General features: G+C 43.2%; 1 protein-coding gene across 16 annotated transcripts in view; it reads left to right on the plus strand.

Moving 5' to 3' along the window:
• The window catches only part of MICAL3 (microtubule associated monooxygenase, calponin and LIM domain containing 3), a 267999-nt gene extending 242103 nt beyond the window's left edge, over positions 1–25896 (plus strand). For 11 of the 16 annotated variants that reach the window (XM_075005486.1, XM_075005525.1, XM_075005515.1 and 8 more), the window contains 5 exons: positions 3623–3673; positions 17628–17693; positions 20424–20523; positions 21642–21715; positions 21808–25896. In XM_075005486.1, the coding sequence (XP_074861587.1) occupies positions 3623–3673; positions 17628–17693; positions 20424–20523; positions 21642–21715; positions 21808–21992 (476 nt within the window). In that variant the 3' untranslated portion in view covers positions 21993–25896. Of the gene's footprint in view, positions 1–3622; positions 3674–17235; positions 17350–17627; positions 17694–20423; positions 20524–21641; positions 21716–21807 lie in introns of all 16 variants that reach the window. The other 5 variants (XM_075005571.1, XM_075005630.1, XM_075005543.1 and 2 more) reach the window with 4 other exon arrangements.
• Positions 25897–26745: the final 849 nt, after the last annotated feature.

The raw sequence follows: 26745 nt of genomic DNA on the forward strand, positions 1-26745 counted from the left end.
AATGCCAGTCCTGCATGGGCTGGTGTTTTTGGGGCCATTTTTTTTTCAAAGCAGGCATATCATAACATTCATCACTCTTGGTGCGACAGCAAGAATCTCCTGCTCCAGCAAATCTCTTGGAGTTGCTCTGAGTCTGTCTCTACCACATTGCCACCAGAGCGTACAAGTGATGTTTACAGAAACTGCAACCCATCATAAGTGACTCTGCAGCCTGAACTCTTCCAAGCCTTGCAGAGGAAAAACAGGGAACACTTTATTCCAAAAATGTCTTGCTCAAACATGCACTGGCTCAAAGACAGGCTAGAACGAGAAACACTCCCTCGCTTCCTTAGTTACCTCAGTGTGGGCATTTTACATTTTACTTCTTCACACTGGAGGCACTGTATTTCCTCTGCTTTTAAAATCCTTACTTTACCTTGCCCTCAGGATTGTTCTCAACTTTTGTCTCCATCCAGGAAATCTACATACATCTCCTTCTACCCTGTTCCCTGAAATATACTTCTACGTTGCCTCAGATGGTGACTCATTAGTGACAGCTTTGTATGAAATAACTGCAAATTCCACTGTACTTTATGCCTCTCTATTCTGCTCCTTGGTCAGCTGTGTCTAATGTTGCCCCTTAGTGAAATCCTAGAAGCAAAGGAGGTCAAAAAGAGAGATGAATGTGTACAGTGCTGGTATGATATCTGAAGGTAGTCTGTCCCTGTTTGACAGGTATATACAGTGGGAAGGAATGCCTTGGCCATGCTTAACGTGAGAGAAATATATCTTTTTTTACATGCCTGGCCAGCACAGAGGGCTGAGGTTCATAGGAATTACTATACAGAGTCAAACTAATAGTCCATCTAGTCTAGCATCTTTTCTTGAAGGGTTGCTGCTACCAGCTGCTTCAGTGAAAGGTGTTAGACACTCTAACAATAATCATCTGTCCATAGAAGAAATGTTTCCTAATGTCGATTATTTGTTGATTTTTTTTTACATAAAACATAAAGGTTAATAGAAGAAGAAGAAGAATTTCTAGTAGCTCCTACAGTATTCAAGTTGCTGCACAGACATAAGGAAGGAACAGTTTACTGAACAAATGGAAGTGGGGAAGATGCAAGTAAAGTGGATAAAATGATTAGCCACTTCTTGATGACCATATTAGACATATAGAGTTTCCATTATTCCTCGAGTTTCCCTTGTTAATCAGCTAGGTTTGGGGCATTTATATAGTTTGTGGTGATGAGTTCCACCATCTGATTATGTATTGTGTAAATATATTCCCTTGATCAGTTTTAAATTTGCTGTATTTCAAATTTTCTTTAACCGCCTCTTCTTATCCTTGTGTTATGGAAAAAAATAGACAAGAACACTTGATTGTCCAACACCACACATTGCCTCTGTCAGGTGGCCTTGTATTCATTTATCCTCTAAACTAAAACATTTTAAATCTCTCCTCCTATGGGAGTCTGTCCCTGCCTTTTAATCAGTCTCATCACCCAGTTCTGGACCCATTATGTTTCCACAATATCTTTTTGACTTGGTGTGAGAAGAACTATAAAGAAAGTTGTAGGTGAGGATTTATGATTTTGTTTATATCATGGCATTAGAGTAGTTTTGCTTCTGTTTTCCATCCAGCCTATATACATTATTTGCTTTATTAACTGGCTATGAGTGGATGTCTTCATTGAACTGTTACAGCAATGACCAGCTCTCTACCAGAGAGGTTACAGTTAATTTGGAACCCAGCAATGTGTATGCATTTTTATATAATTTCTTCCAGCTATCATTATCTGATGGTTGTCAACATTGAATTTCCTGTATCATACTGTTATCCAATCATCTAACTTTGAAGTTCCTTGGTCTACTTTAGTTTTGACTAAAACCTAAATAATTTTAGCTGCAAATGTTTTCACCTCACTATTCACCTCCTTTTCCAAATCACTAATAAATAAATTCCCCCAGTTCTAGGACAGAACTTGAAGACTGTTACTCTTAATTTCCTACTATGTTGAGAGTTAACATTTATTCCCGCACTAATTTTTTTAATTCTTTGTTTACAGTCCATAACCATTCCTTCCCCATGACTTAGTGTCCTTATTAGTCTCTCCATCTTTCATTGACAATCTCTCCCATTGGTGGTTGCCCAGACTAAATTCAAGGTGTAGAAAAGACATCTTTGGACATTCTGAAGTCTGGTCTCCATCTCAGGTGAAAATTTTGGTGTGTTCAGGAGCTCAGTCTTTTGAAATAGTTTTTTGCATCCGTGCCTCTTTGTCTCACATGTAGTGGGTTAGTTTTGAAGGTTTAATTATTTACCTACCTCAAATGTCCAATGGCAAATGGAGTGCTGTGTGGGATTGATATTAGTTTAGCAAACCTTTGTTTAAAAAAAGAGAGCAGGGTAAGCATTGGTCTGGTGGGACACATTTTTGACTCTGTTTGCTAGTTCTTATTTTCCATTCTGTTAACTAATGATTAAACTAAGTGAATAATAAGGTTTCTGTCATCTTGAATGTTGTTTCTCACACTTTAAAGAGAACCGGGGCAGCCATGTTTAAAAGTTAAGGAAATATGTCTGCACCTCTCAGATCACTGAAGGTTTAGTAAGAGTCTCTGGTCTTCATGAACTAAACCATGTGCTTTGGAAAATAAGTGTTGTCAGCCAAACAGAAGGAACTGCTCCTAAGTGCCTCTTGCCCAAAGAACTTTAGTATAGTACAAGACTGGCTGGCTAACTGTTCTCTAGATGGTATGCAAATACACACTGTGTCCATCATCACACACCATACCGGTACGCACAAAGGTACATGCTCTTTTCTTCCCCAGCACCGACCTCATACCCATACTAACGTTCTCCCTCTCCAGCACACGCTTCACATTGTCATCTAGTGTACACACTCAGGCACTCAGTGGGCCAACACCCAGGCCTTGGGGCACGGTGGGGGGTGACTCCGTGTCCCTAGTAGGGGTGGGGCCTCGGATGGAAGGGCCAGGAGCAGGGCAGTCAGCCCACAGTGATGCCCAGGCTGCAGTGCTGGTCCACTCCCTCGGAGCATCCAGCATCAGAGCCATTTGGAGCAGTGGTCCGGCAGCAAGTCAACTCTTTGGTTATGCCATCACACTGAGCCTTCCAATCATGTGCTGTACACGCAGTCTTGTCTCACCCTCACCCCCATGAAGTCAATCCTTATACCTCTTCTGCAGCTTCCCTGAAAAACTGTGAAGCTTTCTTATGACACGTTTTTCAGCATGGAAGCAACAAGCATAACTCTGCCTTTCTTATCAAGAACTGGAGGTGGGTTGGGGTCAGGTACTAGTACAACCTGAACAAGGTGAAAAGTCTCTGTACAGCCCTCATGCCCTCTCCCTCTGGGAGCCAATGCCTGCCCGCCTGCCTGCCTGCCTGCTGGGAATTATTCTTCTGTCTCCCCATCTCCTCAGTACATGTATACGTGTGTCTATATGGTTATATAGCTGCATGATTTCTTGTTGTTACTTTGTCTCTTTCTCTCACCTTCTGTCTCTCTCTTGTGTGTGCGTGTCTGTCTTTCTCTCTCATAAATATTGCTTTGATTTGGTGGGGCTAGGGGTAGATATCTGATCCAATAACTCTCTCTTCACCAATTCCTTGTTGTAGACTATTGGGGAGAGTCTTATTACAGTGACCTCATCGACTTGCACCTGGGTGGTATGTATAGCAGAACCTCTTTCGGAGACTAACCCTGCTGACACCCCTCCCAAACTTCCCTTCACCTCCTTCTCCCATCCTTGTTTCACAAACAACAAGAAGAAGCAAACCTGGCACATAATGGATTGGCTATAGCAGAACCCCTTTTCCAGCTCAAAGAGAGGAGGCCCTGTTGCAATCTACAAACCATTTGTGAAGGGTTTCTCCCACAATAGTTAAATCCTCCTCTTCTGAGGTTGTACCCAGCTGAATTCTGTTTCTAAATTTAAATTTTTACCCTTAAATTTAAGCTCCCTTCCCTGTTAGTAACGAAGCCCATTTTGTTGTCTGGCTTTCCAGAAACATTCTCTCCCTGCGTGTTCTACTAGGATAAAGACATCAGCATAAAGTGAATGAAAAAGAATGGGAATCAGAGCAAGAAACAAGAAACTATAGTAGTTCTCCCAAGGAAAGAAAACAGCCCAGTGCTCTCAGAAGGCTGCTCCAGAGGTTTCTCTTTCTTATTTCAAAGAAACTAGACTGTTGTGATGTCTTAAAGAGAGCAAAATGCTCCCAGTAGAGACATTGGAAACACCTACTGGTGGATAAGGGATACTTCTGCTGTCTTATTTTGTTGTACTGAAGGTTAGGAGAGAATCTCCTGTCAGAATCTAAATCTCTTATTCCCAAGTCATGCTCTCCATCGTCATACTGTCAATATGGAAGCTTCCTATTATATTAATTCTCTTTTATGTCGTTAAGACCCCTAAAACACACACATCAGAGTTTTGATTTATTCTGTTTTTATCTGATGTAGGGATTAGAATCGTCCCTCTTCCACTGCAAGGTTTCTTTCTTAGAGGGATGTCACTGCCTGCCTCTTTTAATAGGTGGCTTTAGTTTAGGATTATAAATTCTCCTTGTCTGTAGTTTGCCAGCCTTGAAAATTAAAATCCCTTTCTTTATTTTAGCCTCCACTGCTGTGGTTTCCTTGTGTAGTCACTAAGTCTACATTTAGAAGAGCTAGCCTGAGCAACTGTCATTCCATAAGAAGAGCCAACAGATGTTAAGTGCTGGCTCACCTGGTCTCTTCTTATTCAGACTGTAAAGGCGGTAAGCCCAAAGCGTATGCTTATGGATACAGAGAGAATCAGGGCCAGCTCCCCAGACTGGAAAGGAGAGAATTTTCATGCGCAGACTGATCCTGATCCAGAGCCCATTGCCGTTTGTGGCAGTCTTTCCACTGACAACAAGGGGTTTTGGATCAAGCATCCTAGGAGCAGTTTACTTTTTTTTTTTTTTTTTTTTTTTTAACTGTCACTTTCTCCCTCTGCCTTTTCTCAAGACTTCCAACAAGGCCATCAATGTGCCATACAATAATCTATCTGTCGGGCTGATGGGAATAGTTCCAGTCCACTCTGACACACTATCTTTTTGGACAAAAACAAAACAAAATAAAAATACCTACCCTCAACTACATTTAAATGACTGGAATACCAGGTTTTTGTTTTGTTTTACTGGCCTCAGCTTACAAACCAAATGGTCTATGGTAATTTTCATGTGACAGTCCTTCTGTGCAGGTCTGTGCTTCATTTACTGTAGCAATCTCTCTGGAGCTTGTCTTGCACTGAAACTTTGTCAGGAAGTGTTCAGAAAGAAGGCTTTTCCCAGACATGCCCAGCAGTTGTGCTCTGTCCCCTTATGTGCATATACAATAGGAGCTGTAAAAGGGTTGATGCTGAGTTATACTTAATAGATCCTTATCCCTGGCTAATGCTATCTCCATGATACCTCCCTCTCCTTCTGATCCTAACCAATGCCTCTTTGGAGACAGCTGTCCCATCAAAATCACTAATGGTGGCTATAAATAAATAGTAGAGGCCTTTATTTAAAGGGACACTGTCACTTGAAAATGAAATATTTCATAGTGCTGCAAATAATCGCTAATTATGATTCTAAAAAGCTAATTTTTGGTCATTGCCTTATTGCATTTCTCTCGCTTGGCCGGTCTGGACAGTCCCATGAGATTGAGGATTGTCATTTCCTATGTACAGTCAGTTTTACTTTATGTACTGCTCATTCACTGGCACAGTTCTGTTGTGTCTGGGTTTCCAGCACTCCAGTGGAATGTTTACATTAAAAGATAGCAATTGATTTAATTAAAAAAAATTAAGATGTTTCTATTCATATTGCATGGTAAAAAATTTTTTTAAAAACACACTTTAAATTTGAGCCAAAAGTACTGTACCCGGCAGTATCCCTTTAAAAAGTCAGTAATGTGGCTTTATAGTTCACTTTTTATTTCATCTGTGATTTGTTTTACATTTGCTTTTGGAGCTGCCAGAGCACTTAGGGCAGAAATGGATGCACAGCACTGAAGTTAATGAAGGACACTCATCTCCTTCATTTTTCCAGTTTAATAGTGAAGTTAAGCCTCAGTCCTGCAATTGACATGCCTGGGCCAGTTGCTGTACCTCTGTTGATTGCCACCGAAGTTGGGCTCTATATGGGTGCAGCTATCTGCCAATGCACTATCCCAGATTGTAGCTCTGTTGCTCTGCTCAGCACATTATGAATGGCCAGGCTCTTGTTTGGATTAATGATGGCTCAAGGCAGTCAATGGCTGCTTATGGAACCAGACTCAGGTTCAGACCAGTCTGCACAGGCTGCCCTGTCCAGAAAATGCTGACCAATTGCAATTATCCAAAGTACAAAAATTATTTCTCAAATGGAACTTTAAATCTTGAATAATTAAGATCCATTGTGAATTTTTGTTTGTATTCTTTGATACTGGGTGAGTTGCATTACAGCAAGTCATTACAGATAACACAGTAACCTTTGTAAGTATGGCTAACCTGAACGTTCTGGTTGAATTCCAATTTCTGTAGTTACCTCTACTGCCTCAAATTGCCCCAGCACTTCTGTTTAGATGATGCATTCCTCACTTCCCATTCTAAAATGTTGTTTATGGACCCCATTAAACAGATGCTGCATTTCATGCTAGGTCTAGTTGTATTTCAGTGCTGGCTAGTCAGTTGTGTATGTATAGTATACTGTGTCTCAAAAACAACATCCAAAGAACATTATTAAGTTTGCCAGGTCAAGTACTTAAAAATTATGAAATGCCAGAATGAAGTTCACCTAAGACACCTTAATTTGTTCCCCTTGTGTGTATGCATTATGATACAGTCTTTAATTACATGACCTCGTGCTTTTTCCCACAGGATCCATGCCTTATTCTGTGCACAATTAGTAGTGCTTAAAAAGCAGATATTCAATATTTTGTTTTTTGTTTTTTTTATCCTCAGTGTTCAATATGTGGTCCCAGATTTTATTCACTCCACACCATTCAAAATTCATTCTGAAGACATTTCCTCATGGGCTTTCTCTATACCACTCCTCTGTATAGTGTCTGAGTGTCTTCACAAACGCTAACAAAACAAAACAGCAGAAATGTAGCACTTTAAAGACTAATAAAATGATTTATTCAATTAAGAGCTTTCATGGGACAGACCCACTTCATCAGATCGATCTCATTTCTAATACAGACTGACATTTATAAGTACAGAGGACCAAAAAAAATATCAAAAACTGACAAATCAAGTATGTAGGACTGAAGTAGGTGGCAGAGGGATGGGGGATGTTATGACCAACAATGGCCTGTCACTATGTAAATTGGACAGACTGGGCAAAACCTTCACCAAAGAATAAATGGACATGGAGCACACATCAGGAATATCAAAACACGGAAGCCAGTCAGTGAACACTTCAGTGGAGTGGGCCATTCTGTGAAAGAGCTGAGAATTTGTGTCCTGGAACAAAAAGAATTTAAAAACAGATTACAGTGAGAAAGTTGTGAATTAGAATTCATATTAAAATTCAACACATTAACACATGGTAGCCGTGTCTACACGTGCACGCTACTTCGAAGTAGCGGCACTAACTTCTAAATAGCGCCCGTCACGGCTACACGCGCCGGGCGCTATTTCGAAGTTAACTTCGACGTTAGGCGGCGAGACGTCAAAGTCGCTAACCCCATGAGGGGATAGGAATAGCGCCCTACTTCGACGTTCAACGTCGAAGTAGGGACCGTGTAGTCGTTGCGTGTCCCGCAACTTCGAAATAGCGGGGTCCGCCATGGCGACCATCAGCTGAGGGGTTGAGAGACGCTCTCTCTCCAGCCCCTGCGGGGCTCTATGGTCACCGTGAGCAGCAGCCCTTAGCCCAGGGCTTCTGGCTGCTGCTGCGGCAGCTGGGGATCCATGCTGCAGGCACAGGGTCTGCAACCAGTTGTCAGCTCTGTGTATCTTGTGTTGTTTAGTGCAACTGTGTCTGGGAGGGGCCCTTTAAGGGAGCGGCTTGCTGTTGAGTCTGCCCTGTGACCCTGTCTGCAGCTGTGCCTGGCACCCTTATTTCGATTTGTGCTACTTTGGCATGTAGACGTTCCCTCGCAGCGCCTATTTCGATGTGGTGCCGCGCAACGTCGAAGTTGAACATCGACGTTGCCAGCTCTGGAGGACGTGTAGACGTTACTCATCGAAATAAGCTATTTCGATGTTGCTACATCGAAATAAGCTATTTCGATGTAGGCTTCACATGTAGACGTAGCCGGTATGAACAGAGACACCAGTTACCTCACGCATTACAAGGACTGCTTCCCTTCCTTTGATGCTCATAATTATCTCAGGCAGGACATAACATCCCCCATCCTGCTTTCACCTACTTTAGTCTCGTGTACTTGATTTAACAGTTTTTATTGCAAAAAATTTTGGGGAGTCCTCTGTTCTTATAAATGCCAGTCTATATTGGAAATGAGATTGACCTGAAGAAGTGGGTCTGTCCCACGAGAGCTCATCACCGAATAAATCATTTTGTCAGTGTTTAAAGTGCTACCTTCCTGCTGTTTTATTTTGCTGGAGTACAGACTAACATGGCTACCTCTCTGTTACTATTCACAAACACTAGTGATTTCATATTCATAGCTCCACTGTGAGAGGAAGTATTTTTCAACCCATTCTACTGTTGGGAAACTGAAGTGTAGAGAAATTAAAATCAGAAGTTGCCACTGATTTTGTATGCCCAATATAAGATACCTAGGAATTGATTCTTCAGAATACTTAGCATCATATAGCACTTCCTGTGTTCAACCCAAAGCTCTCATTAACGTCAGCTACAGCTGGGAGTGATTACCACTTCAGTAAATCAGACCTCAGGTTGAGTACCCAGACAATGAGGAAGCTAACATTGGTGACCATCTGTGAGAAATTTGGTTTATCTAACTTACCCACGTCAGATGGAATGCAGTGCAGAAGCAAGTATAGAATCCAGTTCTCTGGGGCTGCATTCAACTTTCTTCACCACAAGATCATCCTTTTTCTTCTTGGAGTCCTTTGCCTAATTCTCTACCCTCCTTCCATCTCCTGCAACAAATAAGGCAGGGCCCTGTAGACCCATGATATCCAACCAGTTCTGAAGCAGTAGCCACTGTTGGGACCACTACTATAGTGAACTAATCATGAAAATATTATTTATTGTTCAGGCCAATTAGCCACAGCTAGCCAAAGAGCCACATTTGGATAGCATGTTGGACACCTTGTTTATATATGGTCTCCTTTACTATGCACCCTGATTCTTCCCCAGAGTGGTTCTGTTCTGGGCACTGAATGGGTCAGTGTACAAATATGATGAGATCATGTAACTAAAGACTATATAATAATCCAAATACAGTGGGGTCTGAATGAAGGACCTTCCACTTCCTTTTCCGTGCTATCTGGGTCAAGTGTCTAAGTCACTCAGGAGACAGGCTCCCTGCTCTCAGTTTAGGTGCCCAGATCTGGCATGGCTCACAACAGCCTACAACTGCAATTTCAGGGAAAATCTTGCTCAGCCCTAGTGGGAAAGAGAAGGGAGATGAAAGAGGGCTGAGCCTTACTGAGGTTAATGATGTTGCCCTTGGGCTCATTCCTGTTGCCTTCATTGAAAAGATACTTAGAAAGATCAGCCAACAGGGAAGCACAGAATAAGGTGACTAATACTAGTTCATTTCTGATATATACTGTTTAAAGCAGGTTCTGATCTTCAGGTGTGGGGAGGGTAATTCACTTCATCTTGACAAAGTGTCCCTTTAAAGCCTTTCAGAGTTAGTCTTATCGGCCCTGGGTCAAGCCACACTTGAAATCAGGATGAACCCATGTGATGTATTTGACAATCATAAGCCTTCAAGAGGGAATGACTTCAGAGGAATGAAAGAGCAAGACACCCCTGCCCCATGACAAAGAATTTTTTTTACTGGTCTAAATTAGATGTGGATAAGGTGTTATTTCAGACTTCAAACTAATGCCATTACTCTGGCTGCTAAAAGGAAGTTATTGTGGGTGGCATAAGATTAAAAAAGTATCACTCACGTCCTCCTTCCTCAATTGGTGAAGCCGACTGTCACCACAGCAGTGTACTAGACCCTGAGAGTTAGTCTCAGACCAACTCTTCTGTCCAGCTCTGCTTTGTGCTGGCTGCCAAACCACTATGGTTAGCCAGCAGTGGACAAAATGATGCCTTGACTACAAGGCAGCACCTCCTAGGGAACTTCATCTTACTTGGCCTGAGGTACATCCTCAGCACTCCCAGGGAGATCAGCACAGCTCTCATCCCATAAGACTGAGGCAGAAAAGACATACTGAAGTTGATGGTGGAGTTTAACTAAGGAATCCTGCTGCCACCTTCAGCTTTTCCATTGTATTTCATTCCTGCCTGGTCACACCTGGTGCTTCTTTAGCATTTATGAAACATCATTTCGCAGCAGAGAAAGGAGAAAACCCATCTGTGGGCTTCCAACAGTATATTACCTGAGGCAGTAGACATGGGTTAAGTTATTAAACAAAGCGGGGGAAAAATAGGAGGACACCAGAGATTCATGGAGTTTTTAGATGAATTAACCTACAAAACACTCAAGAACTCTTCCAGGTTCTGTGCAGTGTTCCCTCTTATTTTTCCATCCATGGGCAGAATAAATTTGTATTACATGTACAAAAGCATGTGCAGATGTGCACCACCAGTAAAAATACTTGCTTTCTGGCTGTTGGCTCTGTAAATGCTCTGCACCTGAATCTCTCCTGGCTGGCCACCCAAGTGCTCAGCCTACAGGGAGCATCGGTCATGTGTAATAGAGAGGAAGCTGTATTTGAATAACTCTAAAATTGTTCTTCTCTTACAAGGCTATGTCTACACAGCGATTGCTATTTTGGGACATTGCAATTTTGGGATACAAATGTGTCCCAAAATAGCAACACTATGGCTTTTCCACATGCTCAAAATAGTGTGGTTGTTTCGAGCATGGTATTCTGGTTCCAGTACCCCTCATCATACGAGTGGTAATGGAACTTTCGGAATAGCTACTTATTCCAAACTTTGGTGCTGTTTGGACGGCACCAAGCTCAGAATAAGGAATTTCAAAATAATTTATGCAATTTTCATAATGCAAATTGCATAAATTATTTCAAAAACAACTCACTGTGTAGACATGGCCCAAGAGATTTAAGACCATAAATGGATTTAGTCCAGCTCCCCATTTTGACATCTGAGGTATTTTTCATATGTCCATATCAGAGAAAGGTTGGATGCAAATACTCCTGCACCTGAATGAAAGATTTGGTGAGGGTAATTCCTCCAATACTGTTTTATTCCTGCCATGGTGAGAGTCAGTGGACACATACAACTCATTTAAGAGCCATCAGTCAGCAAATAAGTGTAAAAGTATTGATTTTTCCCATTCAGTCTAGCCAGGCTCAGTAGTGACAAAGGGTAATTGCCATCTGCTGGGTCTTTGGTGGCAGATGTGGAACAAAACTGAGGAGTCTCAGTCCAGTTGCCAACACATAGCACACAGACCACTGCCACAGTTAATGAAGAAATAGTTGTGGAAATTGAATTCTTCCCTCTGACCTAGACTCCTGTAGGCCAGGATCGAGCCACGTGAGCAGGACAACCTGGAGGTAAGGTTGCATTGCAACTACCTACACTATACCCATGCTGTGGACAGAGGAGTTGGGTCTCTAAACCTGTCAGTCCAGGGCTTTTCACCTGCATGAATTTCATGTGACATTTAAAAATGTAAAGAAGGGTTTTGGTTTATTTTTACATTCATCAGCCTAGTGCACTAGTCTTTTTGACCCTCACAACACTGTCCAAGGAAATTATTTTAATACCTTTCTAGCATGCATTGTGTTTTTGCATAGCTAGCTCAAGAAGTGGTAGTTTCCCTTACCATGGTAGATAGGATCTTGTAGTGCCAAATACTTATAAGAAAGACATGATGAGGAGAGGTGAGAAGCACCAGGACAAGCAGCAACACTGATGTGGAAGTGAGATGCTAAGAGAAGTGACAAGGGCAGGGCAGGAAAGGTGGCGGCCAGGCTTCACCATTACTTGGTAAACTGTGTTTTGTGTGGTTAGGCTTTATCTGTGCTTGCCAGGAATCCAGTCCCTGCCCAAGCACAAACCCATGGAGGAGGAGCCTTCTATACACAACCCCAGCCTGTAAGAACTGAGCTCTTGCAGGATTTAAATGTGAAATATAATAGTAAGTAGACTGTCTCAAAGACTGTTCTTGCTAAAGAGAGGTGTTTTCTATTTATCACATGAAATTGTGCCTGAGGCTCTTCTCATAAAACAGCTGTGGGGCTTTAGTTAAAGGGATCCACCAGGAGGGCGTGGGAGTGCTTTTGGGTCCCATGCTCAGCTGTGAAAAGCTCAGTTCCTTCGCACCATCAAGTAGAGTAGATTCAACTTGTTTAACTAAATGATCCCATTTAAAGGTAACATGGTGAAATCTAAATGCATGTGCTCACACCACGGCAGGAAGCACTAAAAAAGGGTGAGTCCAAATAGGTAGGAGAAGAGTGGAGATATTGTACTGTACGGCATAGGATTGGGTAGCAGAACAGTCTACAATGAGCTGTTTGGAGTTGTATGTTACAGTAATAGAGCATGGTCCCATACGGTGATATGTGCAATACAATACCATGATGATGGGTTCCCTATAAATGTTGCGGTAATAATTCACTGCAGTACAGCATGCTGTGCAGTTCAGGACAGGCAATATTTTGTGGTACTCTATAACTTTGCCCAAAATTCTGTAACTGTGTTGTACAGGTTGGACCTCTCTAGTCCGACACCCTCAGAACCTGACCAGTGCTGGATGAGAGAATTTGCCGGACCACGGGAGGTCAATATTGTCTAGCACAGGGTTTCCCAAATTTATATGGTTGGGACCCAGTTTTTCTCAGTACCACTTTTTGCCAGCCCAAAACATAAACATACATTAAAAAAATGAAAAATGAATAAATTTCCACTGTTTGTTATTTATTCACAATAATAAGAATACTTAGCGATAATTTGTATATTTTCTAAGGACCAATATTTTTTTTTCCAAAGACCGGTACTGGGACGCAGACCCCACTTTGGGAAACACTGGTCTAGCACGTTACCAACACTTCAACTGCTCACTGGGCTCTTAGAAGACATTTAGGGGTAAGTTTACAGCTAAATAACGGCACAGAACGCTGAGAGCCAGGACTGGTGGCTGTAAACAAACTTTATGGGACCACAGGAAACTTGGCCACAACCATAGTACGTGGTCATCTGGCTAACTAAAATCATGCCGGATTACGGATGTTGCCAGATGAGAGTGTTCCGGACTACAAAGGTTCAATCTGTACAGTGGCAACATCTTGCTTATAGATTAAAAATAAAAAAATTCTGGATCCCTTTCCAAGTCACTTAAGATTGAGAACAGGATGTTCTCTTGGAAGAAAAGGCATTAGTATAAACCGTAAAGCCAAAGTAGTTGATGATTGCAGGAGAGGGGGCTCTGTGAGAAGAAGAGGGGCTTTGGGTTGAAGAGAGTGGCATGTGGAGAAGGAAAGAAGCTAGAAAGGAAGGGATTATGATGCAAATGGAGTGGAATTAAATCATGGGTGCTTTTGATGAAGACTTTGGACACTAGACAAACATTTGGACCCTGACACAGAGGTGTTTTCTGGTGGTGAGGAGGTGATGGAGGTCACAGGGAAAAATAAGAAGTCCATTGTGAGATGGTTTCTTCCAAAAGCTGCAAGCTGGCACAAAAGGGGATTTGGGAAAAGCAGTGAAGCCAGACTAAGTAGATAAGGGGCCTGTGGAAGCATTGGTAAAGCCAGGCTGCAGAGGTACCTGGCATGTAGGATGCAGGAAGAGATCTGGGAGGAATGACTAAGTCAGGACGTTGGTTGGCAGGGGGAAAGGGTGTTTGTCATGGAGAGAGGCAGGTCTGGCCTCATGCACACCACTCAGAAAAGCATTATACTAGATCATAAATTGAGTATGAATCAACAAGGCAATGTAGTTGCAAAAGAGCTGATATTGTAGGGTGTGAAACAGGAGAATGTTCCGTAAACAATGGGAGGTAATTGTCCTGCTGCCCTCTGCAGTGGTGAGGCCTCAGCTGGAGAACCATGTCCAGTTCTGGGTGCCACACTTTAGGAAAGATGTGGACAAATTGGAGAGATTCCAGACGAGAATAACAAAAACTATAAAAGGTTTATGAAATATGATCTAAGAGGAAAGATTAGTGAAACTGGTCATGTTGAGAAAAGAAGCCTGATCAGAGTCTTCACATATGTTCAGGGTTGTTGTGAAGGGGGTGTTTTTTAGTTGCTCTCCATGCCCACAGAAAGTAGAACAAGAAGCTTAATGTGGAAAAAGGAGACCTAGAGTAGACATGTGGAAAATCTTTATAAGAATAGGCTGTCAAAGGAAGTTATGGAATCACCATCACTGGAGTTTTTTAACGAACAGGTTGGACAAACACCTGTCAGTAATGGGCTAGGTTTACTTGATCCTTTCTTAGCGCATGGAGCTGGACTTAAGGACTTCTCAAAATCTCTTCCAGCCCTACATTTTTATATTACAAAAATAATACCTGTCTGGAGACCATTAAGCTGGGTTCTATGATGGTTCTGGCATCAGGTTCATGGCACATGCTTGAGTGTAACAGCTGATGTAATAAAAAGGTAAGTTTTCAACTCAGAAAGGATTGCATTTTACTCTGTTCTTTGCTATTTGGGACGTCCATCATCTAAAGCTATGTGAATTCCATTTTTTAAGAAAAGAATGGCTGGTGTTCTGTAACCTTCTTTCCACCCTGGTATATATGATCAAATAAATTGTTTGCACTGGCACGACAAGCTACATGCTTTCATTTGGGGCAGTCAAAAAGGATGCAATTAAACATAATTTGACAGTGCATAATTCGAGTTGTGTACACTGCCTTACTGGCAAAGCAGTATTAATATTCATTTAATGGGCTAGAGTTGTTCTGGGGCCCCAAAGCCTTCATTGCTTGATTGTTAGTATACTTTGATGGGGAGAGGCCAAAGGTATTATAGGCATTACCAAATAAGAAGAGGTTAGGAACAAGAAAAGAAATTCAACCAGAACCTCAAAAAAGCTTCCATGCTGTTGTTACAAAATAGCACAGCAATATAGTCTTGCCTGGTGGATATGTTCTGAAGTGTTATGCAGCAGATCAGGGTTTATACCTGCACATGTTGTTTTGCTTTTTGGTGCTCCGATGATATCTACACATGCTAATCTACAGTCATGGTTCCGTGGACTACCACTCAGACCACAGAACATGCCAGGGTTGCTGTGTTTTATGTCTGACAAATAGGAGTCTCCAGCTGCTATTTCTAGAATTACTTGTGGGTTTTAGAATTATTGTATATTCAAATGGGATTGACACGTCATCTTTCCAACATCTGCAACTTTGAAAATTTATAACAGCACAGTTTAGTGCATGTTTCTGAAGACTCTGTTTTGACTGTCACCAGTGCTCTTAGACTCATAAGAAAGTCTCTGTCCCCAAAGAACTCAGTCTAAAAGACAAAGATCAGCCAAGAAAACACCAGTGTGATAACTTAGATTATTTTTATAGCAAGAGGTGGAATTAGTGATAAAGATACATTGATGTAGGTTATAGTTCGTATTCCTGACAGAAGAAACAGGGTTTCAGTGAAAAGGTGGGACATTCAGATGGTGTATCCTCAGCACACTGCCTTTTACATATGTTTTCAGTTTTATTTACAAGCTACATTTTCTAGCTACACAGATTGGATATTCTTCGGCCACCAGTTTGAAATATGTAATGAAAGCTGGGATTGAGTTTTCAGGCCACCAACCAACCAAACTGAAAAATGGCTCAAAAGCTTGAAAACATTTTCTCTCTCGGAATAAGAAAACTCTTCTGGACTAAGACCAAGCATAAGAAAATTTCAGTCTAAATGGGATTCTTTTTAGAAAGTTCCAAATGAGTTGAAAAGAGGGTTTTGGAATGGAAGTGACGTGAGGCGCTGTCTGTAACTATCACATGACTGATTGTGGAACCTTTCCTAATGGTAACCTTCCTACTTCCCATGCAAAAGATTCTTCCTGTCTGAGAGCACCAGGCTGCTCACAGACAGGACTCTGCAAGCTGATGTGCTCTCCCCCTCACTTTGGTGTATCCTGTTTGTGCTGTGCTAGTTCTGTGATGATCCCTTCTAACACCTCTCCCTGTTCACTGAGGTGGTAGGTCTGTATAGTGAGAGCTGCTCATACCATTATCATACCTGCTGAGTTACTCTGAATTTGCTATGCCATTTTATTGCTGTTGAGGGATGCAGGCATTCCTTCCCTTTTAAAAACAGCATCGTGGGTGTTTTAAGCCTCCATTGTTGATATTCAGGCATTTCATCTTTTTGGTGCATGTATTCTCCTGAGATACTGTTAGAAATTTTACTAAATACTGGTAGACCTGCTGTTTGTTTAAGGGTGGATTCAGTTTCAGGTTGGCACCTGGGATGATGGTCCAGCTCTGAGCGGTGTCAGTGTTTGTTCTCTGGTTGCACATTGAAAGAAGGTCTTCAATTGAGAATGTTTGCAGTTCCTGTCCATGGAGTTGGCAAGGCAGAGCTGAGGCAGCAGGTGTTCAGTCTCTGCCTACTCCTAGGCTGTCTAATATTGAATGCTGATGAGAAGCAAAGTCGGTGTTAAAACAGTGGAGCCCTTGCACAGGTGGCTTATGCTTCATAGAACAGAAGAGATAGAAAAGACTCAGTGGGTCATTTACGCTACCATTCCAAATGCAGAGTTTATTGACACTTCTGCTTCCCTCTCCCCCTGTGAGGCAGAATCTGGGATAATGGAGGGGATCCTTAAGTTTAACTTAAAGCTGCAAAGTTTATTGAGTGTTCTTAACCCCATGTGGACTGACACAGGTGATTTTTGCCCATTAAATATTGTTCCCTGTTCTAAACACCTGTAATCCTATTAAGAACATGTTTGCCTCTCAGGATCCTAACAAGCGTGTTCCTGTGTCCCAAGTTCCATGTTAATCAAATTCTCACTGCCATGATCCTCATCTGAGGGAGCACAGTAGCATTGCTTTCCAATATGGAAAAAAGCATGGCTATGCTACACCTGTCAGATAGGTTGGCTGTTTAGTGGTGGTGCCTTACATGGATGACTGAGACCTTTTAGACCTTGTTTTAAATGCTGACATTTATCAATAGGAGATAATTATTCATCTATCCTCACCTGCTGTTCTGGTGTCTTATACACTCAACATGGTGTTGGAGAGAAGACTCTGCAACTGAAAACCCACAATGAACAGGAAACACGCAACAGTAATCTTCCTCTTAGTAATTGTACAGCTCAGTAACTGCTTCTCCCACTGCCTCAGTCTGCTCCTGTCTGTTATCTGTGCCCATGGGGGACCTTGCTCATCTGTAGACTGTTTCCCTTCTTTCTGCTTCTCCATTTCTTGTATTTTTCTTTTCTTCTTGTTGTTTCCTTTCTTTCTCACTCTATGCTTTTTGTCCTCTGCTTGTCTTTTATTTCACTCCTTTCCCCCTCTTCCTTCCCTCCTCCTTTCCCCCCTCTTCCTCATTTGGTCTTATTGAAGTTGACCCCAATGCCGGGACACCGCGTCGTAGACCTCTCTCCTTCTGCCCTTGCTGTGTCCATGAAGGTAATGTAACCTCAAACAACCTCTGTCCTCCTCCACCTCAGCTGGATTTTCATAGCAGCACTAGTGAGCTAGTGACAAAAAATATCTATCCAACCTCCACACCCCACCTGTGTCCTTCCCTCTGTCTCAGTAGCAACTTTTGTAACAAGCTTGTCAGAGTGTGCAATTTTTAAGGTACAGTATCCCTTTTTCTGTTTTGAATTGGGTAAGGGATTGTCTCAAGGTCACTGGGACATTGATTGCAGTGGCAGCAGATGCAGTGTCATACTCTAAACCTGTTTTCATTTGGTGCATTTGATTTCTCTATTCTTCATCAAAGGTGTCCAGGGGATGGGGTGGGGGATGAGGGAAGAGAATGTCCTTCCTGACATGACTGTTTAATTTGTCTGGCTAGATTAAAGGAATACTGTGTCCTTACAAAGACTGGTTTGCCAAACATCCCTGAGCTTTCAAAACCCAACCAACCTAAACCAGACTGGTCTCTCGGGATCCATGTCTTGCTGAATGCATTCTTGAATTTGTCCCAAATAGAGTTTTCCATAGTAGAGTTTCCATTGCCAAGGCATGGGGCAGGGGGTGGAATGTGATCACAGTGCAATTTTGCTAACCACTTACTCTGCTTTCCATGGTGCTCTCACATTGATTGTCCACCCTCCCCTCCCCACCCCTCCCACATCCCTCTGCTCATTGGCTGATCAAAACAAACACACAAATAAGTACAATCTATTTCATGGGTCAGTAGCAAGGTGTATTTGGCTGTTTCTTATAGGCATTTATTTTACATCCTGGCACTGGAAAGGGTGGGGAGACTTCCCAGTGCTTTCATGACGCCTCTGCACTGGACATCTGCATGTCTAAGCTCCCCCTCCCATGGCCACCTGGGCATATTGTGCAGAGATGCTCAGAAAGGAATGCTTGGAACGGAGCAACAGACTGGTATAAAATCAGCAGCTTCACTGCTGCTTAGCAGGAGGTTCTGGATCTCCCATGTGACCTCAGTGCAATGGCAGGTTGGAGCTAAGGATGGAGGCAGGGCACAGAGATGAATTCACTGGTCATTGGAGTGGCCCATATTTCCAGCTTTCTCCGTATCGGTATTTAAATAATAAACCTTCTGTTTGGTTATTTCTGGCCTCCTTAAGACTGTGCTTGAAAGTATGAAATGCTGCTTTTAATATAGATACTGCATATCCATAATGTATAGCTAGGCAGAGATGTCAATCTGGGAAACCTCTTTAGTCTGTGAAGAGTAAAAGGAGATGACTTTTGGGCATGCAGCTGATATAAAAACCAACAGTGCTGTGCTCAAATGTCTGCACCTTTGAGCTCAGTTTAGAGGCACTGTTTTACAGCAACCCCTATGCAGACAGGCAACTGTCCAGTGATTTCCACGGGAATTCCTGCAGGCAGAGTTTTCCCCCTGAATGTAACTCGTTCAAGAATCAAAATAGGAGTTACCACAGAAGAGCTTCTGTGCCAGCGGTGGGCAGCCAGTAGCTCATGGGTCCCATGCGGCCCATCAGGGTGAGCCACCAGTGGGCCGTGAGACATTTTGCTATGTTGAGCATCCACAGGCACTGCCCTCCCTGCTGCTCCCAGGGGCTGTAGTTTGCTAATCCTGCCCTATAGGAGATGGAGGGGGTGGTTCCTGCAGACAAAGGGGCCACTGGTATGTCTTGACTACTACTTCCTGCTGTTCCTGTTGGCCGGGAATAGAAAACTGGAGTCACTGAGAGCTGAGAGGGGTTACACTTATGAGTGCTCCGTTTAAACAAATTGTCTTGCAGCTGGCCAGCAGATTACCTTGATGGACCATGTGCAGCTGGCACACTGCAGGTTGCCCATCTCTGTTCTCTGGCATATTGTTGGGTATCTCAGATCACTGCAAAAAGTTCTAGAGAACAAAGTGCAGCAATTTTATCAGCATGACATTTGACACTATTGGAGCCTTGCTGGTGGATTATGAGATAAGAGTGAGGTTATTCCTTTTAAAATACAATGAAATTTTTAAAAGTGAGTTCTCCCTTTCTCCCTTTTATAATCGCAAGTGTAGCGTGGGTTTCTGCATGTGTCATTCTATTGCTGACGAGCAATTCTAGCAATAACATACTCGTAGGATGTTGTTAACAGGGGCACTAAGCAGAAGGCTCGCCAAAAAGAGTAGAGATGTAGCAGGAAGGAACAACAGGAGATGAGACTTCTTCAACAGCTGAGCCAGTGAAAAGGAAGGTGTTCAATAGAGGTAGGCAAGGAGCCACTCTTAGTAAAAGAACTGTGATTCAGCTAATCTGGCTGACGGACAGGAGGGCATAACTGAGGAGTGCACAGGGTTAGGCTGACAGGATGGGGAGGCTCCACTCAGCATACATTAAAGGTGGTAACTTGGAAGAGGTGTAAAAAAGTTGTTAAAGTTCAAGTTCATTAAAAGGAGGCTAAATAGAAACAAGCCACTAAATTATGGGTTTCCATAATGAGAAGTGGGGAGGAGCAGTGGTAAAAAATACGTTGGTCCAAGGAGGAGAGAATCCTTTTGGAGGTGACATCTGCAGTTCTGTGCCCTCCTCTTTCTGTGTGCTGGAGACAAACTAAATGGACCCGGCTTGGGAGTGCTCTGGCAGCATCTTGCTCGGCTTTCTTTGCACATTTTGCCCTCATTTTTTTTCCTGGCTGTCGGGCTCACGGGGACAGTGAGGCATGATCCTGAAAACTTACGAGGTTTCTCTCTTGCAGGCATGGGGAAGAAGGATGATCCCAAGCTGATGCAGGAGTGGTTCAAACTAGTACAGGAGAAGAACGCTTTGGTTCGCTACGAGTCTGAGCTGATGATATTGTGAGTGAGCATTCTGCATGAGGTAGCACAGCTTCAAAGATGAGATTACTCATGGAAAGCACTGACAGGGCCTGCTTCCAGCACTGTCTTGGCTGTGAGGGCAGGAGGCAAGTTATATGTGTGCAGAAGGCTCTTGGATAAATGCTGTTTCCAGGCAGTAAATTATTAAATGTACACTTTGGAAGAGTCTCTAGAACAAGAAGAGCTAATGATGAGTGGGAGCACAAAAGCTTGGAATAAGTCCTAAGTGTGAATGCTTGTCCAAAGGTATGAGCCCTCCCAGACTTTCTCTACAAAGCATCCCCTGCTCACTGGCTCATCCCCAGTCTTTCACCTGGAGTTTTAGTGACAGGTGGTTTTGGGGGCTGACTGGGAAACCCCATTCTCCTACTGGTGCAAGCTGCTCTTCTGAATGCAGCTAAGCTGTCTGCATTGCTTTCCCTTTCATAAGTAGGTCCTGTAGCCTTCACTTCTCTGTCTCCAGTGGCACCTCACAGTCTTGCAGCTGGGCCAGATGTTCCAGCTCAAACACCAGGAGCTTCGTTAGTGCTTATCCCCCCAAATGCACTGCATGCTGTTGAAACAAGTTTCTGAGCAAGCTAGACTTGACTTTGATTTCAAAATCGCAGTGTGCTCTGAGATGCTATTACCAGAGCAGCCCTACCATGCTCAGACGTCTGTTTCTTGGTCGGTAACTTTTTCCTCAGAGTGGGATATAGCAGGAGGTAGACTTGCACAGAGGTAAAATGTGGCTTGAGCAACAATTGCAGGTGCCTCTGTTCTTCACACTGTGCCTGGCTTGGATTTTAAATCTAGCTGGTGACACTGTGAAGATCAGTCTAAGAAAGCAGGTGGGCTGGTTGCTGTCCAGCCATGTGAAAAAGGGGCTCTCACACTCCACAACCTTGTCTTTCTCCATCTGCACACTCCAACAAAGACTGATGCAATAGGTGTCACAACAGTGCTGAAGCAGGTATCAGGGAAGGTGAGTAAAGTAGGGTGGGGGGAGAGTAAACATCATGAAGAATATTTTAATTTGCTTAAGAGGTCATGTGTGGTGGACTCCTGCCAGCACAGCACACATCATAGACTCACTCTTGCATTATTTCTCCCTTCAGTGCTCGAGAACTGGAGCTGGAAGATAGGCAGAGCCGGCTACAGCAGGAACTCCGGGAGAGGATGGCTGTGGAAGGTAAGGGTGAATTAGGCATGGCAATCCATGGATTGAGTTTGGATATCTGTTTCCAGTCCTGGATCCTTTTACACGTTTAACTTTTTCTCCAGATCACCTGAAAACAGATGAGGAGCTGTCAGAAGAGAAGAGGATCCTGAATGAGATGCTAGAAGTGGTGGAGCAGAGAGACTCACTGGTGGCCCTCCTGGAGGAGCAGCGGCTTCGAGAAAAAGAAGAGGACAAGGACCTGGAAGCTGTTATGCTGTCCAAGGGCTCTAGCTTGAACTGGTCTTGAGCTAATACATTCTCACCTCTGCTGGTTTGTGATACCCATTTGGCCTACACTGAGTTTGCCAGAACTACCTGGATCGAGAGATCTTGAGTGGAGAAACCTCATGAAGGGTTCTGCAGCATGCAAGAATTCAGACGGAGGCACCCAGAAGTCTTTTGATAAGGAGTTTGGTTCTAGAGTCTTGAGTCTCGCACAACATCTGCAAACCAAGCTGAAGACAATGGCCTGAGATTTCACAGTGTCCTCGGGATCCTGTACAAGGGACCGTTAGGGTTTTGTGAAGTGAGGCGAAAGGGTAAACTTTTTGTAGAGAAGGGTTTATTGCCTTCCAGTGGGAAAAAAACCCTGAACCAAACTGGATGTGCTGCGGTCTGATCTCTCTCCCTTTTTCACTAATAGCATTTTTAATAAGAGGGAGACAAATGGCTATCCTCTCCTGAAAATTACAGCGGCCTGTAGCAGTCCCTGAGGGAGTTAACCATCTGAAGGAGAGCTCCTGAAGCCCAGAGCAGCACCTTCTTTGTTTTGTTCTTTTTCCTCCTCACCAAAGAAACAAACCTGAAGTGAGCATTATGCATGGATGTGAAGGAATATTGGAAAGAGAAAACATTTGGGGTGGGGGGTTGTTTGAAACCTCTTCTGCCCATCCTGGCTTTTGCAGAGACAAGGGCCTCTGAGGTTACACTTTCTCTCTCTCTCTCTGATCATACTCTCCAGAATTATGAGACGAAGAGTAGAGAAAGAGTGGGGAATTCTCTGCCACTTTGCGATACACTGGACAGAGAGCTACTGCTGGTCTGGTGTCTTCATGGTCCCTGTTCAAAGGCTAATGAGTTTCTCTGTTTTGTTTTGGTTTTTTGTTGCAACCATTTTAACACTGGAAAATACTGTGTGGGACAGTGATAAGTGTTTTGAGGGGGGGTTGTCAAACTACATTCCCTGGCTTTTAAACCCAGAGAGGGAGCCCCCTCTGCATGAAACCTTGTTGAAACGCTTCAAGTGTTTGGAGGTTTTTTTTCCCCTCTATTTTATTTTTGCACATCAGAAATGAAACTTAAGACCTGCCTGGGCCCTCAGTCACCTTTACCCTTTTATGTCAATTAACTTATTTTTTTAATACTTGAAAGAAGAATCATTTTTGTACCTTTTAAGAAACAAATGGACAAGCGAGCGATGGGTGTGTGCCTGCTGCATACCACAACCTCTGCTTCTACATTATAAAAGTCTTCTTACCTGTGGCTATTTATTAGTATTTGTTATAAATAATGTTACCATTACACTTCTTGGGTCAGGGAGGAGTGTGAGTTTTAACTCTGGGAGAGCAAGACTCTATCACAAATTGTGCCCTGCTTTGCATGCAGGGCGCTCTTCGTGGACCCAGGTGTGCATCCTGCCCCAGCCATGGAGTTGTGAGACTCCTCTAGGGTTCATAGCAGATCCCAGAGTCTTTCCCTCTGATTTTGGATATCAAAGCTGTAGTTTATTTCAATACCATTAGTAGTTTGTAACAAGAAAGCCAAACCTGTGCCCTATAACTTATTCCCCCACCGATCTCTTGCTTCCACTTTGAGGGTGAATCCTGCCACTGTAGAAGCTATGTAAAGTGACCCCCAAACTAAGCAGAGACAGTGCAATGCTTGGTGCATCTGCCAGAGTGAGCTCCCAGAGCTGCTGCCTTTCATCCCAGAAGGTGCCCATTGTACTCTCCTTGCATTTGTGGGCAGGACCTGATACATGTGGAAAGAAAGGAAGGAAGAAAGAAAAGTAAAAACCAATACTGAGGCCTTTTCCACATCATGAAAAACAGTAAAAGGGCACAATTTGCATTTGCTCTTCAGTTGCATTTTAAGAAAAGCCATCATATAAACGTTACATTTTAATTAAAATTATTTATTGTTTAGAATGAAATATATAGATGCTTGTGACACACAACCCTCTGGGTGCATAGTTTTAATCTGCCTGCTTTTGCAAGTGAATTCGAGTAAGGAGTTGTATCTCTTTGAACTAGTGAAGTGAATGCCACAGTCATGTTGTTCATGTGCACTCAGTGATTCATGCTGCCTCGAGTGTGAGGAAGGCCAAAGGCCTTCAGCCTCAGAGAAACGCACATCCATTCGTACAAGTGCACATCTGCATAGCTGGTACTAACCAAACACCATGGGCAGGCTCAGCAGCTTGTGCAGTCAGGTGAAAGTTGACTTGGGAACCTAAGTTCTATTTCTATTCCTAAACTGGCTGAGACTGGCGCATGTGTGAGGCAGGGTATTCAGTCCCTGGGGAGGAAGGAGTCCCTGGCTTCAAGCTGCTCAGATGTGAAGGGAGGATAATCCAGCCCTGGGCTAGAGGGGTAGGTACAGCCTGACATGAAGCCCTAACCTTTGCTGGGAAGAGCTAAAAATAAAAGAGGAAATGGAAGTGTGGGGGAGTCCTCAGCCACAAGAATTGGGTATTTTCATTTTTATTATTTGAAGCAATACAGATAATTTTAAAAGCAATCTACAGACAACAGAAAATAGCACTTAATATAGATTCTGTTTTAAGGACTTGACCAATTACTGTAACAGCCACCGGGTCATGTCCTGAGCATAAGTCCCAGCTGCTGCCCCTAGGACCGGTGGCCTGAAGAGGCTCTTTGAAAAGCAATGAGCATTTCAGATGAACAATGGCCTTTAGGAAATGGAAGGGGGCAGAGATCGATTTGAAGCCATTTGCAAAGCAAACTGCATAGACTAGTTGTAGTATCTGCTGCAGGGAGAATGGAGCGGTCCAGCCAAGGTAGACAGACACAGACTTAGCTCTGTGTGAGCTAGCATACTAACAATAGCCCTGTTGGCATAGCAGTACCTGCTAGCCACCCAAGGACCAATCTGCCAGACCCCGGAGGTTAGCCCCTGCTGCCACCCCTCCCACAATGTCCATGCCGCTCTTTTTAGCATGCAAAATTGAGCAGAGCTGGTGTGTGTCTGTACCTCAGTGGGGAGGCACTTTCCGAACTGCAGTATGGACACACCCTTAGTGCCTGATCCTGCAGACTCCATACTGCTAAGCACAGCACTGGCCACTGGGAGGAGTCCCTGCAGGGGAATTCTGCGTAGTAATAAGAGTTATTGCTGATAGGTGTGTGCAGCATTGGGCACTTACCTGAATAGATGATATAAAGTTTTTCAAGCCAGCTGCTAGAATCCCAAACACTTGTTTGGTTTCTCCAGCACAAGGGGATTATCTTTCTCAGGGCTTGTCTATGCCACGTGGAAGATCAACCCGGTCAGGATCCATCTGTCATAGTTCAATTTTGTGCACCTGGTAGAGATGCACAAAATTGATCAGTCTGGGGTCAGCAGTTGACTGCTGTACTCCTCACTATGGCAAGGAGTGAGGAAAATCAACAGGAGAGACACTCCCATTGACCTCCCTCAATGAAGACAGTCAGGTAAGTCGATTTCAGATATGTCGATTCTAGCTACACAATTGCTGTAGCTAGAATTGTATATCTGAAATCGACTTATTCCCATAGTGCAGACCTGGCCTCGGTAGGCTCTGTCCCTTTGATGATACGTCTCAGATGGCATCACATGACGACTGAGTAGAGCTGCACCTGTTTCGCTGTTAGAAAGTGCCAGTGATGGAAAGCTTCCGAATTGGGAAGTTTTATTATATAAACCAAAATTAAAATGATAAATTAAATACATATTTTATAAGATTTACTTTACAACTTGGAAGCTTTCCTGTACTTTCCAATGACAATGCTGATCCTTTCAGTCATATGTTCATTCATCCTGGCTTCTAGTTTGGTAATTAATTGTTTTTCAATTCTATTTAAGGTATTTTTCATTTACTATTGTTACTCATTTACTCTTCTTCCCACTGTCCTCGGAATCTTTCATATTATACCATAGTCTTCCAAAAACAGCTCTCTCCCACTAGGAGCAATGTGATTTCAGAGTTAAATGTCAGGGAATATGATCTCCATTGGACCCAATTTACCCCCCTGCCTGCTGTGAACTGTAATAGGCAAAGAGCTCTGGGGCTTTTAACTTATATTGTCTGAAAGTGGCCATTAAAGACAGGCCTTAAGGCAGTGTGGTTTGCTCCTGTGGTCAGTCACAAATGCTCCATCCTATGCTACCCCACAACTGGTAATGCAGCCCTCTCCAGTCTAAACTACAACACAGCAGGAATAAATAGTGCCCGAATGTTACACTAAGAAAAAACTCATGTAACCCTTTTCCTTTAATAATTTTATGGCTTGTTCATGACTGTATTGGTATGAGAGAAGATGCTGTGGTTAAATAATCCTGATTTGTATATGCCTGTCTGATGCACCGTGCCATGGTTAGTTTGACTCGTCTACTAAAATCCAATTTAATAATCCCCATCTTTTGAGAAATGGCTCCTTCTGCTCCAGGTGTGTCTGCATCAGAGGTTAAACATTCACAAACTGTCCATTCAGTAACCACTATGATTCTTTCCCACCACTTCCCTGTGTGTCTGAAATTTCAGAGGGAGAATAGCAGGAGAACTAATACTTGGTGGCTCTTGCCCAGCGGCAAGATTTCTGGGCAGAATTGGATTCCTCTGTAGCTAGTGAGAACTCATACCCCCACTCTGAGGGGCAAACTAGACGAGGCCAGTTCCTGCTCACGGCTGGTGTCAGGCTGAGAAGAGGGATCAACCTTTCAAAGGTATAACTTGGGAGCCTGTCTTTGTGCACTTGCAAATTGGGAGAGTCAGTGCAACTTGGTGTGTGTCCTTCCCT

This window comes from Carettochelys insculpta, chromosome 1 (assembly GCF_033958435.1).
Source record: "Carettochelys insculpta isolate YL-2023 chromosome 1, ASM3395843v1, whole genome shotgun sequence".
Taxonomy (NCBI): Eukaryota; Metazoa; Chordata; order Testudines; family Carettochelyidae; genus Carettochelys; species Carettochelys insculpta.